This window comes from Solanum dulcamara, chromosome 4, assembly GCF_947179165.1.
Source record: "Solanum dulcamara chromosome 4, daSolDulc1.2, whole genome shotgun sequence".
Lineage (NCBI taxonomy): Eukaryota > Viridiplantae > Streptophyta > Magnoliopsida > Solanales > Solanaceae > Solanum > Solanum dulcamara.
In genome coordinates this window covers 14,998,635-15,014,998 of record NC_077240.1, presented here as the reverse complement: position 1 = coordinate 15,014,998, position 16,364 = coordinate 14,998,635, and the positions used below count along the sequence as shown (strand labels likewise).

The following is a 16,364-nucleotide window of genomic DNA, read 5'->3' as shown; positions in this document are numbered from 1 at the left end:
ATTGGATTGCAAAGTCAACTCATCAAACATATCTTCTTTTTTTGGTTATCCTACCCGGTCGCGCCGGAAAGTTCCATTTGGTGTAAAGTGTGTCCTAACAAAGGCGACTTCGTATTCAAGGAGATTCGAACACGAGATCTCTTGATTAAAAATAAAAGAGTACTTATCACTCCACCACAACTCTTATTGATAACTCATCAAACATATCAGTGTGAATATTAATAATTAATTTTTTAATAAACTTTATAGATTTAAAAGTTAAACAAAATGATTGCAGACTACAACATTAATAACTTAAACAATAAAAAGATTGTGATGAAAAAAAAAACCTTTTCACTTTAAATACGGAGTATTATTATAGAAGTGTCGTATTGAACAGCCCAAACAAGTAAAGTTACCTAGCAGTATCAATCGGATCTTAGAAAAAGAATTTCAAAAGGACAAAGGGTGTGCTTCTTATGTGGAAAAAATGCTTTTCAATGTTTTCTCAGGGCCGGTTAGTCAAAAAAATTAAATGATGTTTTCATTAAGAAAATAAATTTCTTATAAAAATAATTATAGTAGGAAAAAACAAGTTTCACGAGTGGTATTCATGATGTGCTTCTTCCCTGCAACACACCTTATATTATCTCCTACCCCGATAGCCCCCATCCCCACGACTCCATCCCTATCTTCTATATTATTCGTCTAGATCATATATAAACGCTTTTAGGATAATATATTTTGTTTGCATACCAAACAAAAGAAAATATATTTAAAAATTAATCCACCTTTATTTCAAATGGGGTAAGAGAAAGAGATTTCAAGATAGGGAATCAAACTCTCATCAACCATGTAGAAATTCAGAGCCAACCAATTGAACTTAATAGAGAAATCACTTAGAAAAAAACGATCTTCAAAAAAAACATTTCACTTCGTACCAAACACATGACCAAAAGTCAAAAAGTAAATATTTAAAGTAGAAAGTTTAGTTTCAAAGCAAAATCCATGTTGTTAGCTTCCACCCATGGCCATCATCGTTCAATCTTAAGTCTTAGTTTTACCAATAAATAAATGCAAATGAAGTCAAAGCTGGCTGGGCTTGTTGACTCATGCACGTATTTACAAGTCAACCAAGAATTTAATTGGACTATCCACCTATAAGGTTGTTTTCCAATAATAAATCAAATTCTTTTCTTGCCACGAATGCATTAATTAGTTCCCCACAAATTAATTACTGTCAAAGGGTACGTTGTCATGCGGTAAATAAATTGTAAATACGATGGGGGAAGTGCGTGTGTATATATAGAGAGAGAGAGAGATTTTGAATCACTTTAGGGACAAAGCTTATAATTTTTTTGTAAATTTAGTCAGATTTCGAAAACAATTTTAGGCATACGAGATTAAAGTTGTAAAAACTCACCTCTAAAGTTTTGCAAATTAGTTGTACAAGCAAATTTCTGACTTCTTTTGATGATCGCGCCTGAAATTTGGTTTGCCAAAACTAAAATTCAAATATGTACGTATGTCTAAAGTTTGAACTATCAATCTTTATCAGTTTCGTATGGATATTCCCAAGCTTACTTTAATCAAACTTCAAAAGAGTGTTCCCAGTGACAACTAAGATTTCCTTCATCAAGTTTAATTAATTTTTCCCTTTCCTTCTTCGTGTTTAGTTGATTCAATTTTTCCAAAATCTAATTTTTTTTTTGTCTACGTTTACAAGTTTCTTGGTACTTTCCCATATTTACGAGCTGTAAAGTGCAAGATCCGCATGCAATTATATAAGTACGTGTAAAATAGAGTTTTCCTAGAAATTTCTTTCTGAATTTTCTTAAAATAAAAGTGTCGACTTATCTTTATCCTTAATATATTTTAAAAGAATCAAGATCCTTCTTTTACGTAGTGGAGTAATTACTTACGGAAATTAATAGTGTTACAACATTTAAGTAAATCATGAAATTGACTGATGATAACATTTAAGTCTCTCACGTTAATTAACTAGGAAATACAACATGACATATTATTTTAAAATATTCTGTTAGTTAAAGTTTATGTGGTCCTCCAAATAATTATTTTATGTGGCCCTTCAAATATTTATTATGGTTTAGCTTTTGTCGTCATATTGGCAAATAATTGAACTGTATTTACAATACATAGCTATAGTTTTCAAAAAATGCAAAACGTGAATTATATTAGCTAGGATATACGAAAAAGGAAAAGAATTGTTTCCAAACCACAATACTGAATTTGTAGGTCTAGTTTAGACAAGAGAAATTTGACACTCAAATGAATGAAGAAATTTGGATATATAGTTGGGCAGCTGGGCACTGCATTGTGCTCTCGAGTTGTCACAATCACAAGCAGAAATTAAAGAAAGTAATAAGGATGAGAATGAGAAAGAATATATTACAAGGAAGTTAAAACATGAAAACTTAAAATGGCCAAACTTGCAAAAAAATCTTTCTGTCTCAGTTTGGTATCTATCTGGGTGTTTATCTGGTGGTCCGTTTGATTTTTACTAATTTGACTTATCAATTATCATTTTTTATTCGTGCTAAATCGTTATTGAAGAAATAAGATATTAGTTAATTCAGTAGATTAAGAAACACACGTAAATACCATTAACTGACAACAGAGTTCCAAGATGAGATTTGATTTTTCTTCATCCGGAAAGCAAAAAGGATAATATGAAACATCGAGACTAATATTATAAAACAATTAAGTGGATATACTCCATCATAATGGTCTATGTTTCCAATTTCAACTATGAGGGTGATATTGTAAATTCACTGGAGTTAACATGTTATCAATTTATCCAATATAAAAATTAAACAATCCATTCTCAAATCAATAATTTGTTCTTTATAAAATTCTAAACCACTTCAAAAGTATTAATCCGATAATTCAATAATACTTTTTCAATTTGAATTATCTATTATGATTCGATTTTGAACACCGTAGTATCCTCTTTGGACTATTTTGTATCTAATGTCAACTTGTGCAAGTTACCTCAAGAAATTATAAAGTACAAAACTGACAAGTACCTACTTCAGAAAGATGGGGGATTATACCTACATGTAGCTGTTTTGTGATTTCTGAATGAATATTGATGTAAACTACAAGATATGTATTTAACTTAGCTCAACACAATGATTACTTTGTTTCTGTATTTTTCAGTCAAAAATGGTAAAGCAAGATCTAGCCAACACAACAAATCTAAAAACTGAAAAATGAATGGCTGCTCATTTTTATGTTATGCATATACAGAGAAGAATTCTACAAGTGCCATTGCGCATAGTGCTATTGACCAGCCCTTCTGAAGAAATGTTCTATTTGCAAGCATCCTTGAGACTGTGAACTACCTGTTTTCATGCCGGATTTGCATCTCTTTATTGATACTGCACTCTCCTTGTCCTGATCAGGAAGTAAAGAGCAACAAATAAACTTCTATATTCAAACATTAACCTTTATATAACAGTTTCAAAATAGAAAATGGAGTATATACCACCATGGATAAACAGAAAACCAAGCACCTGCATATATACCAGAAAGGAACAATGCATACAGCCAAGAAGCAAAAGATCTAGTTATAAATGCAAATACAAAGTACTTTCCAACAAAAGTGCAAACACGATTATTGTTAGAGAAGTTGGGAACTTATGCTATCTTAGATACTACGATAATTAGGCTCTTTTATTGTCATTCCTCTGTAGTTGAGCTCGAAATAGTTTAGCAAATCATAGGTGACGAGATGACAGCTAAATTGTGCTCCATTGTCTTCTTACATTCTGGAACTCTTACGACTTTGGCTGAGGCTCTCCACCCCAGTGGCCCAGAAGAGGACTTAAAAAGAAGCATACAATTTTTTAACTGCTTAAGTTACTTTAAATTCAACCACGATGTATAACTTATACAGATTGGCAAACTCAGATCATGGCTCTGGAAACTTGAATATCTTGGCAACAGAAAAAAATTCCATACTATAATACATTAAAATCTGAAAGTATCCATGTCAGAACAGCAGAGACAGCTCTAATATTGTAGAGTAAAATCAAAGAGCAAATTTTCTGTTAAGGAAGGAGATAAAGTTTTACCACATGAAGGTTAATAACAAAGTTGTTGCTCATAAACCAAGAGGTAATCATGTTGAACACTGCATAGTTACACTATTAAGTCATGTATAAAGAATTGTGTCTCTGTGAATTCAGTTACAATGACTGAATGAGAAGCTTCCTGATAAATCCGTGTCAGAGATATCAGGACACAGCATACCTTTGAGGATTTGAAATTGAATACAAGGGGGAACAGAAAAAGCCCTATACAGTTTGAAGGCTTCTACCAGAAAAGAGCTTATTAACAGATAAGAATTACAAATACAAGTCTAACTTTCTTCTCTCATTCGGAGAAGTAAGATCAACCAATTCAGAGATGAAATCTAGACAAACCAAAAGATTAGGAAGATTTTTTTTTTATAACCACGGTGTCCAGATCAGCTTGCATGCCCCTCAACTAGATCGATGGGGTACCTGCCACCTCCCACAGAAACAGATACCAGGTAGCTATGTCACCAAGACTATGACAAATGGGAAGAAATCACCTAGTGTTTGTCTCTACTGGGATTTGAACCTAAGACCTCATGATTTTCAATCCACTATACTGAACCAAAAGATTAGTAAGTTGAAATTGTATTACTCCAAAATTAATCAATATTTCAAGAAAGAAACAATAGGACAGGATTGCGTGTTTGGGGTATTAAATGCTAAATGTCCCACATTGGTTGGAGTGAGTAGGTTATTGTCTCCTTACATGGCCTAGGGCAATCCCCACTTCATGAGCTAGCTTTTAAAGTTATGAGTTAGGGTCAAATTCCATTTTCTTAATGGGTTGTCTCCTCGGACGATTTTGGGTAATCCTTATCTTATGAGCTAGTTCTTGAGGCGGTGTTTGGCCCAATATTCATTTTCTTATCATAGTATCAAACTTAGACTCATATGCTTGGTTTACAGTGTTAGGCCCCTACATTACGCTATCCATGCTCCAAATATCCATCCCTGATCGTGCAAGAAAGGTGTTCCCACATTGGTTGATGGAATGAGTAGTAGTCTCCTTCTATGGTCTTGACAATCCTCACCTCATGAGTTAGTTTTGTGGTTGATTTAGACCCAAGATTCATTTTCTTATCATTGATAAAACAAAGTAAAAAGAGCAACATAGATCATGACTTCATATAAAAGGAAAATTGATAAATGCCTCTAATTAGGATCTCAAAATTTAAGAAATAAAGGACAAAGAAATTAATAAAATAACAAACTTTCTTGTTTTTCTCAATATCACTCCAAGGTACGAAAAATCATTTCTTTTTTTTTGGTCAAAAGATCATTTCACATCCTCCTAGAGGAGTAGTAAGTGATGAAGATAAGAAACCAGAGTGCAGACTGCTGATGCTGATCACAGTAAAATATGGGAAGGATCCACAGTGTATTCTGCAGAGACCTTACTGAGTAAAGCTACTTAATTTGGAATATGACAGAAAAGTAGCAAAAATAACTGCACATATACATTTGTAAGTCAGAAGATGAGTAAATACCCACCATAGACGCCTGATTTATTGATCGGAGAACTTTAATCCTACCACCTCTGCCATCAGCTCCCACAGAAATCAAATCACCTGAATTTGCACCTGATCCTTGCAACCCTACAGATCCCTTGTTCTGCACCTTCTTACACCATTTTCCCAAGTGCCTGTTTGTTCCATCAGGGCCTAATAATCCACCGGAGAAGCAATGGTCTCCTGAAATATTACGATTAAAATGTCAGAGAGCCTTCTTATGATGTAATTTTCTGTTTTCATGAGGAAATGAATTTCATGACCGCCCTCAAGAAAAGTCTAAGCAATGGCCCATTCATATATATAATTGAATTAAATTTTGGGTATATATTGATCTTAAAAGGCTTTGCTGAAGAGTGAATTGAGATTATTTGTAAACAGATAATTGTTGAAACTCCTCGCCATCTAAACAACTAAAAAAATTTCCAGCCCAGCAGCCCACCAACATTGAAGATGAGAGAGCGAGAGAGAGAACCTATTTCGGCAAGTGAAGTCAGTGCAGAAGTCCCTTTTCTGATGTGAAATGAGGGCTCACAGTGAGTAAAGTCATCTAGAGGGAGAAGATCATCATCATCAAGAATAGTTACATGCGACATGTTTACTGTACTGTTCTTGCCACAATTCTTTAAGCCTGAGAATTCATCCTTGTTATCTGATACCTTTACTTGAGTTGCATCTGCACTCCCCGAACTTACTTTCAACCTTGAAAAAATACTCTCATGAACTGCCTTATTATGGTCAATTAGGGGATTCAGTTTTTGATTTGATACTTGATGTACATAACTGGAAGTCTCCAAAATGCTTCCATCCTTATTTTCCTGGATCGGGTTTTTCTCCCAATTATCTTGGTCAAGAGAACTAGCTATGATACAATCTGCTGTATCTTTTTCACTCACATCATTATACATAACCTTACGTTTTTCCCCTCGAAGAGAATTATTACCAGAGCCAGTGACCTGATGCAAATGCACTACTGTCTCGGCAAGTTTCTTTTTTTGATTCTCGTATGAGCATTTGACATCTTTCAGTTCTTTACTAACACCTTTTCCAGTTTCAACTTCAAAGTTCTTGGAAGCTCTCAAAGTTCTCAAAATTTCATTGTCTCTTCCTTCAACAGCCATCTCAAGCTCTTGGACCCTTGCCTATTAATATTATCACATTGATGCATCTTCAAATCTCAAAGTGAAGTTAACAAAATTGGATTGATGAGGACATCGAGCACTTACCTTGAGCTTATCTATCTTCTCTATAGCCTTCTCAAGCTTACTAAGAGAACGAGCCTCTCCCCTCCCAAGGGTGTTGCACTTGGTCATCAACTCTTTGTAACTCCTGCCAGAAGCACACAGTAGTAGTCTTGCATCAAACTTACAACTTGAATATAAAGAATGCTGCTGTACCACATAGAAGCAGGCCAGTGTAAACCACAAACCGTACAGCTCAAAGCACTAGAAAATAACTTTACAATGTAAAAAGATGAGTACTTTAGGGGAAAGATCAGCTGGTGCGAAAATTTCTAAAGATCAGCTGGTGCGAAAATTTCTACATCTCAATCACAAAACTTCTTTGATAAATTAATCTCGGCCATAATACTTTAAAGTGTCCTAACAAGTCCACAGACATATTCACAATATATAACTTACTCCACCAAAATTTATCTTCTTAATAGTTGTTGAAGAAAATAATAAAATTCAGAATACTAGTCAGTATTTCTTCTTTAAAAAAAAGGTTGACAACTACAATTACCTATAGAGCAGAAAGAAGCCACTATTTTAAACTGAAATAGCACTACTTCCATGTAAGCATGACATAATGTGCAAGAACTCTAAGTTTTGCAGACTAAAAGTTCTAGTCTAACTATCTTTCAGACTTAACCACTCTGTTGGATGTAAAGAGTCCCTAAGGGAAGCGAGGCTTTGATAGAGTTTCTAGGTTGAAGCTTATGTATTAACATGTTGACCTTGCCTACATGCATATTCTGGTATCCGGTCAATTATGATTTGCCTGAGCTCAAGCAGAAAACAAATATGATGTGTCACATTTTGTTCAGTTTTTCCAGTGGCAATCAATTACCAAGAAAATACCTACAGATCTGTCGATAACAAAAATATATCTAGAGCAAAGTTTTGCATTACTAGATGTAAATGGCCGGAACAGAGATACTTTGTACAGTCCGATATTGGGATAAAAATGATTTCTATAAATAAAAGTAACTCAAAAAATAAAATATTACTTGTTACGGATGACCAGTGACTTTTTCAAGACGTCAATTGTCTCTTTACTGTTGGCCTCATTGCCCAATGAAGCAAGCTTCAAGACTTCTTCTTCCCCCAAGTTCACATCACAGACTCTAAAGACAAGAAACATAAATGAAAAGTCATAACAAATTGTAGAACAACAAAAATATGATATGAATGGTTGTTTCCCTTGATATAATTCACTTACAGCTTGAGTGCTGCAAGCTCCTTAGCTAGGGCCATATTTCTTTCTTGCAGTCTTCTGCATTCCAAGGTAGATTGATCTAGCTCCTGCAACACGAATTCTCCCAACGCATAGAACTTGTAAGAGTACATTTTTTTCCCACCAGAAGGCATTTAGTGCAAGCATGCAAGGCACAGATTTACTTGCAATAAATCAAGAGTCAAAAAATCTACCTGAGATTTAACATGAAGCAATTGCTGACTGGCTGTCTTCTGTTTTTTAGCTTCATTCTTTAGAGCCACTTCTACTTTCAACTGCTCTTTGCAACTGAACAACTGAAAATTTCCCAGTACCAAGAAGATTAGTTGAGAGAAAGAAAGTGATGAGAAGTCTTAGGACGGATGAATTTGGAGGCAGATATTCTGACTTGAATATCTCTCAGAACACTTGACTGTACAAGATATGCATCAGCAATCACCACGGGACATTTCCTGAACTGGTCTATTTGCTCCCAAGAAACTCTTTTGGTTTTGAGCAGAATATGGCTATTCAAATCATTGTCCTAATAGTAAATTGAAACTGGAATTTTAACAGCTCCAGAAGATTTTATTTGTTTGCCACATTTAATTGATAAGCAACTCTTGGGTGACTCATTGCCATCTTTAAATATCATTCACACATGTCAAATGTGATAAACAAGAATGATGAAAAGAAATCTCTAAAAAGTTTTCAACTCAGTGATGGAATCCTTAATCAAATCAGATAGTTATTTGCCTAATTGCTTGCCAGAAGCTATTACCATTTGATTTTATGCATTAATGTACTTACTACTGTTTCTCAGTTCAATGGCTTCTGATTGCTTTGTTTATGCGATATTTAGTTAAAGAAAACTGTTTTTTTGGATAGGTGTAGTTACAGAAAACTAGAAGTCATGTTCGTTCTTATTCGAAATCCTTGACCATTGCAACGTCGAAAATTCCTAATCATTTTCTCTTCTTTTTTATAATCATGGTGTCTAGGTCAGCTTCCACAACTAATGCCAGAGATACCCGCTACCTCCCACCAACACAGGTACTGGGCAACTCTAGCCACGAATGCTTGGACAGATGCGAAGAAATCACTTAGCGTTTTTGCTTCCACTAGAATTTGAACATGAAATTCATAGTTCTCAACATAGAACGCAAGGTTACACACTCTTGGGTGCCGAATTGTTTTCTCTTGCTGTCAACATGTATACTATATTTAAAGTGGGGATTGACATTAGGCTGATCAACTCCCTTAAATCTCTCAGAGACCCTCCAAGTATTGTCTACCACCCAGGTCAGAATAAATTGGTCTATTCTACTGCAAGACTGTGTGTTTGATTTGGCCTAGCCTAACCAACCGGATTCACCTGAATGTGATGATTGGAGACAGTTATGTATGGGGGTGTTTCAAAATAACAATAGGTGGGTTAAAGAAATGAAGAGGAAAATCAAGTTTTGCCCCTTTTTTGAATCTGTACCGCATAAAAAAAGTTAAACTCATTAACCATAAGTTAGACAGAAATGATGAGAAAATCAGGCTTTATCATTTGTGAATCTGTGTGGCGTATGTAACTTAAACTCATAATGCAGACAAAACACAAAATGCAAAGATGATAGTTCAATGGAAAAGTCCTCGTAGTTCAGTATCTAGAGCTTGGCATATAAACTGGTTCGCATCTCCAAAACCTTAGCAAAACAGCATCTTAATAGGCACCCTGCCTTAGATAGTCCCCAAAGAAAGTCAACAGGCTTGTAAAATTCTTAATAACCAGGACAAAATAGGAACTGTCAGAAAAGCATTAAAATTTAACAATTTATAGATTAAACAGTCTATCATTCCCTTCAATAACTCAAATCTTTAGTTTTGAGCTTGGTGGAGTAAATAACTGGGAATCTACTTGTATTTTTGTGGAATCAAAAAGTACCAACCATGTAATGAAAATGGAAATAAAAAATTGGCTCAACTAGACAACAGATATGCAAACTTCTACAATCATCTCTTCTACAAATGAAATATTACAAAACTAATCCTTTTTTAGTCAGGTTAACGATATACTAAACCTGTTCTCATTTCATGACTAGAAGTAAAGTACAGTGAATAGCATAACCAGTATGCAACTCCAAACTTTATATACTGCAAATTCAGGGCAACCAAAACAGGAAAAGGATGAACCATTTACCTCAACGTTAACTTCTTTGAGATCTTTCTGTTGCTGTTCCAGAGTAGAAGCCAGTTTTAAAACTTTCCCCTCTAACCTTTTGACCTCATTTAGTAATTCACAAGGAGTCCCCCCTTCAAAGTCATGTGGTTGCTGGGAGAGACTAGGATCATTTGGATCACCAACTGATTGGAAAAAAAGCCTATTTGTGTTTTTCTCTGTACAAGTCTGTTTGCAAACTGGACAGTTCTTCTTCTTTCCATTTGTACAATACTCAAACCATTGCTGAAGACTGGTTTTTACAACCATAACATGTGAGGCAGAAACAACCATAGGAAAGACATGAGGAAAATTGAACCCAGATAGACAAGTTGAGAAAAAAAATTATAATTTAATGGGCGCAAAGTACCATTGCACCACTCCTCCTTATGGCATTGGTGTGAAAGTAATGTAAACACATGATCACACACACACACACCAGCTTCCAAAGCTCTACATCCACCACTATAAGCTGGCACAGTTATAGCACGGTGGACCTGACTAGAACAACACTAATGCAAATTCATCTATTCACATTATTGAAGCAGAACATATGGATTTATCCGTAAAAACAAGAAATGGGATTTGTAAAGGACATAGTATCAGACTTCAAAATTTGCACAAACAACTTCGGATAAACTGGTCCAACAATAGCCACTTTCAAATAAAACTCCAAGAACAAATGGGAGAATTTTCATAACAAGTAGGAGTACAATTTTAGGTAATAATTTTAACCAAATGCAATCCAAATCACGTATAACTAAACTAGTCAAACTATTTTCAATTTTAAACTGAGTACAATCCAAACCAAGGAAATCCAATACATGTTCCACATATTTTCAATTTTTAACCAGGTTAATCCAAACTAATGACACTAATACAAGTTGTTACTTTTTTAAAATGGTTAACCTAGTATAATCCAGCCTGATGATACCCAGTAGGAGTCTCCTAGTATTTTCATTTTTTACCAAAATGAAATCAAAACCAAAGTTGCCAAGTACAAAAGTCGTGCAAAAAGATATGAGTTATGTTAAAGAAATGATCTTTAACAAGGTACATTCCAAACCAAGGTACCCAACACAAGTCACAAAAACATTTCAATGTTTACAACACCAACAACATTTCCAGTGTATACCACAAGCAGGGTCTGGGGAGGGTGGTGTGTAAGCAATCTTACCCCTGCCTTGTGAAGATAGTTAATTTGTTTCGGATAGATACTCGGCTCAGGTAAAAAGCATTTCAATTTTTAACCAAATGAAATCCAAGGCAAGGATGCCCAAATACACAATTCTTCACATATTTTTAAGAAAATTAAAATCCAAATCAAAAGTACCCAATACAAGACTTCAACTAATTTCAATTCTTCACTAATTAAAACCCAAACCCAGAATACCCAATTCAAAGCATTGCAATAATTTCACAAATGCAACATCTATATCCGCAAATTAGAAATCAAAAGCACAAGAAAAGGGATGTGGACTTACCAGAGCTCGTGAAAGACATGGCCGCAAAGAGAAATGGACTGAAGGTCTTCGACTACAGGTTTGAGATCCTCATAGCAGATTGAGCAAATGGTTTTCGCAAATGTGTTGCCTCCTACCATTCCTACCAGCAGCTCTTTTCTCTGTCTTCGAATGTTAATTTTTGAACCATTGGAAAATTGAAAGCGGGACGGGAAGAAGGGGGGAAATTGAATTGACGCAAATGAAGAATTTTACCTTACCCCACCCCTATTTTTCCCTCTCTTTTTTTTCTCTCTTATTACAATAGTAAATCAAGAATTTTTGGAAGAATGTCAATATATGATTATCTGAACTTTGCTTTTTTGATAAAAAAAATTGATTTTTATTTTGTAATCTCTTCGACTACCCCTAATTAAAAAATAATAATATATATATATATATATATTTGTCAATATATTTTTTTGTTCGTGAGCCACTTTCCCCTTTAATATAATTTTCAAACACAAATGATTAAATTAAATAAAAAATACATATAATTTTACTCACAAAACTAAGATACTAATTAACATAATAATTTTTCATTTTAATTTTAATAATATTTATTTTGGGAGAATTTCTCTTTGCTAAGATAATATTTATTTTATGATGGAGAAAGTATCTTATTTAAAAAAAATACAAAATATAACTTCTTAGGATTGAAAATTGAAATAATTTCACAAACTTCCCCCAAAGTTTTATCTATAATGCACACCAGTTTTAATATTTTCACACATTTGATCCCCCTCAAAATAAATTTTAAAAAAGGCGGAATGACCTGCGAAACCTTTATATTTGGCTTCGTTTATAAGTTGGACCCTTATACTTACGATTTTGTCAACTGAATACTTAAAATCACCGAAACACAATATTTTAAATTCCTCTGACCATTGACCAAACTTACGTGGCACTGATATTGCTGAGTTAAAAAAATGTTTGAATGCACGCGTCTTAAAGCGAGTAAGTATCTTTTTTTATATTAAAAAAATTTCATTTTAGTTTCTTTAATTTTAAAATTCAAACTCTTTTTCCATGATTCTTCTGAAATTTGGGTTTTCAAATTTTGTTGGTAAAAGAATGAAGTTAAGATAATCTTGAAATTTTAAGAGTAAAAAATAGAAAAGACTTGCGGGAAGGTGAAAATGAAGGATAAGATTGAAAAATTCACCTTCACCTCTAATTGTATGTAGTGTTTTTCTCAAATGAAATAAAAAATTTCAACTCAAAAATTTCTTTTGTTGCAAAGTTCCCACAACCTTCTGTCACTCTCCCATCAATTTCATTAGTATCTTTCAAATCTTGTATGAGTTATTTGTGAAAAGTAATGGTGTATATTGAAAAGTTGAAAAGTTTCAAGAACAATAAATGAGTTTTGTGAATTGATGAAACTAATCCAAAATTGTGATGAAAATTTGTTGAGTTTGTGAACTTTTAGTGTAAAAAAATTCAAGTATAATAGGAAGAATTAGACCAATTTGACATCAATTTAGTGCTCAATTATGAGCAAATATGAAGAACATGATATTGAAAATTTTCTGAATGTGCAAAATTTTATTATTATTTTTTAATATTTAATCTCCTATGTGGCATTAAAAATGACATGAAATTCTATAAAATGACATGAAATTCCACATGTAAGTAGTTGTGCTACACCACATACATCGAATGAGAAAGGGATTTAAAATATTTTGTTTTGGTGAGTTTAAAAATTCAGTTAGCAAAATCATAAGTATAAGAGTCTAACTTACAAACGAAGTCAAATATAAGGGTCTTTCAGGTCATTCCGTAAAAAAAAATAACGAGTCAAATAGTTCAAGGGTTGGTATGAAGGATGAGTTATCCTACTTCTTTTTAGCTAAAAAGAAATAGTGGTAAGGACAATTTTACGTCAATAATATATATAAAAGAAAAGGTTAATCTATTTTAAATAATTCAAAATAATTTTATTTATTATTTTTTCTAATTTTATGCCGTGATATCCTCTTTTATAATTTCACCTTTTTGCATGTGTTGAATTGTGTGTCCATCTTCTTGCTTTCTTCTTTCACTACTCTTCATTTTTGGTCAAAATGGACAACTAATATAGAACTTATGAAGTATATTAAAGAGTCAATTCTTTATTTAAAGCATTTAATTAAGGATGAGCAGTAAAACACTTTTTATTCTTTTGATTTTTTTAAATGACAATTATTTTAGATCATCTATTTTATTAAGGACAACAAATAAAGTAGTTCGGAGCAATTACTTCCTCTTTATTTGCCTATATTGCTAAAAAATAGTTATCCCAAATTACTTATCAATTTACAAAATAAAAAAAAAAATATTCTTTCTCTCATTTAATCCTTAGAATTAATTCTCTTTGAAAGTATAATATTGTCAAATTTCATCTTTCAAAAAAAATCACAATTTTTTTTGGTATTGATAGATAAAGAGTGTATTAAAAAAAAAATCCGTTCTTATTTATAATTTGGCATATAAAATGAAAAGTGAATACATATTTTTTTTTACCAACTCCAGAGCCATATTGGGGGTTGATTTCAATGACATTTTGTTGGTCCTTTTACATTTTAATATTAATAAAAATGCATTTTATGCATTGCCACATTATGTATGGACTTATGTTCGTTGTATGCCGTTTTACTCACAATTAGAGAATCTCATTATGTTAGCATAATGTGACGTTAGTGGTGAGTTGGAGTTTACAATTTGTTGGTCAACATTTAGCAGCCAATGAAAGTGGCAGGGAGTTGGCCTTGAATTCCCTTAAAACCTTGTAACCTTTTAACACATTATTTCACCCTTAATTCTATCTCATTATGCTTATAACTTATCTAAACTTTTGGCTATTCATTTATCAAATTTATTATCCCACATTTTTCTTATTCAATAAAAGAGAGAATTGCACACTTATAAATATTGGTATTTTTTTTCTATGTGATGGGTATAAGATGAGATGAAATATGAATGGTGTGGAAAGTTATTGTAGTGTGTAAAAGTACAAGAGAGAGTTTGACACAAAAAATATAAAATAAAATATTCTAAATCTTCAATTATATTCATAATATAAAAGAGAGTATTTATATGTTGAAAAAATGATGCTCTTTTTATGGAGCTTAGGACTCTTCAACTAATTTGGACGATGTTGGGATGTTGTATCCCAAAGGGGATAAGTCAAACTGCTGAATGAGTGTAGATTATGCCGCAGCGGGCTTGAATCTCCTTAAAGAGAGCGAAATATCCACACATTAGCCTAAATATATTTATCATTCATTTTTATCATTTTATTTTCAATTATAATTTATTGTATTTATGATATATATACACCAACATATTTATATGTTGTATGATGCACTAGACTCTGCATAGGTACTTAATTTTCTTGATGATATTATGCATTGATAAAAAAAAAAGAGGGTGTTTTGAAGTCATTTGCCATATCACTCGATCATATCGCCAGAATATTACAAATATAGGGGGGGTTAATAAAAAATCAAGAAAATATCTTTTTGGCATATAAACGGAAAGGCTCAAAATCATTTTCCCGGAGTTTGATTTAAAAATCAAACCCTCTCCCTAACTTTCAACAAGAATCATTTTTCTCCCTTTATCCCTTAAAATATCTATTTTGCCCTTGATTTTCTATTTTTCATCGCCTATTTATATTAATAAAAATAATAGGCAATATAATAGCTTTTAAATATATTTCAAAAATAATACAAAAATATTAATAAAAATGAAGGTATATCCTATAAAAAAAAAGATTATATATTTGTATTGTAAGTAATTTTTATTTTTAAATTTAAAAAATACTTCATTATTGACAAATAAAAATATTTTATCTATTCAAACATTTAAGAATAAGAGAGAATTGAAACATGCATTTATATACATATACATATTAAATACATGTAATATTAAAATAATAATCATAAATAATAACAAAAATTTTAATTACAAACTGATAAAACAATTGTTCTACTTATAATTTTAATGTGCTTAAATAAAAATCTATAAATACTTAAATTAAGAAAGATAAATAGTATACATTAGAGTTTTGATTATTATTAAAATATTCACTTTTTACTCTACTCATTTATTTCATTATAGAACATCAGTAATTTATATATTCAATTAGAATTTTTTTTACTTTTCGGATAGAAAAAATATTTTTTGCCTTTAATAGAAAATTTGTTACCTAGAACAAAAAATAAAAAAACATGGTTTTAAAGAAGTAAAATATAAATGACAAAGGTGAATAATACAAAGGGTAAAATAGGCATTTTGAAAATTTAATTAAAATAAGGGGGGAAATGATTATTATTGAAAGTAGGGATGGAGTTTGATTTTTAAATCAAACTTGGGGGGTGATTTTGACCCTAAACAGAAATTTATTTGTATATATTTAAGATGAATTATGAGGATGGATTGGAGGATGGACATGGGGTGGGGTGGGGTGGTTGTCAGTGGCGCAAATTGGGGTATGGATGGGTGAAAAACACAGTGCGATTTATTTTTCTTTCGTTAATATTAAAGTTATTTTTCTAATTTTAAAAAAAAATACCTTTTCTGAGAAAATATTTTTCTACTCCCATACATGATACCTTTAATCTTGGAACCCATTATTTTCCTTTAA

The 16,364-nt window shown here is 32.4% G+C and overlaps 1 protein-coding gene across 1 annotated transcript; it reads right to left on the bottom strand.

Moving 5' to 3' along the window:
* Window positions 1–3,088: 3,088 nt before the first annotated feature.
* On the bottom strand, window positions 3,089–11,979 carry LOC129886522 (uncharacterized). Its single transcript, XM_055961230.1, has 9 exons — window positions 11,717–11,979; window positions 10,215–10,485; window positions 8,242–8,343; window positions 8,033–8,115; window positions 7,821–7,937; window positions 6,817–6,919; window positions 6,066–6,732; window positions 5,574–5,773; window positions 3,089–3,396 (listed from the first exon to the last, which is right to left on the bottom strand). The coding sequence occupies exons 1-9, from the start codon at window positions 11,833–11,835 to the stop codon at window positions 3,283–3,285; spliced, it is 1,776 nt and encodes a 591-aa protein (XP_055817205.1). The 5' UTR covers window positions 11,836–11,979; the 3' UTR covers window positions 3,089–3,282.
* Window positions 11,980–16,364: the final 4,385 nt, after the last annotated feature.

Excerpts from the sequence above, each read along its gene's own strand:
- LOC129886522 (XM_055961230.1), bottom strand. The coding sequence starts at position 11,835 with ATGGTAGGAGGCAACACATTTGCGAAAACCATTTGCTCAATCTGCTAT. Across the intron at positions 8,116-8,241 it reads TGCTTCATGTTAAATCTCAG|GAGCTAGATCAATCTACCTT; the intron begins GTAGATTTTTTG and ends TTCGTGTTGCAG. Across the intron at positions 5,774-6,065 it reads GACTTCACTTGCCGAAATAG|GAGACCATTGCTTCTCCGGT; the intron begins GTTCTCTCTCTC and ends GTAATATTTCAG.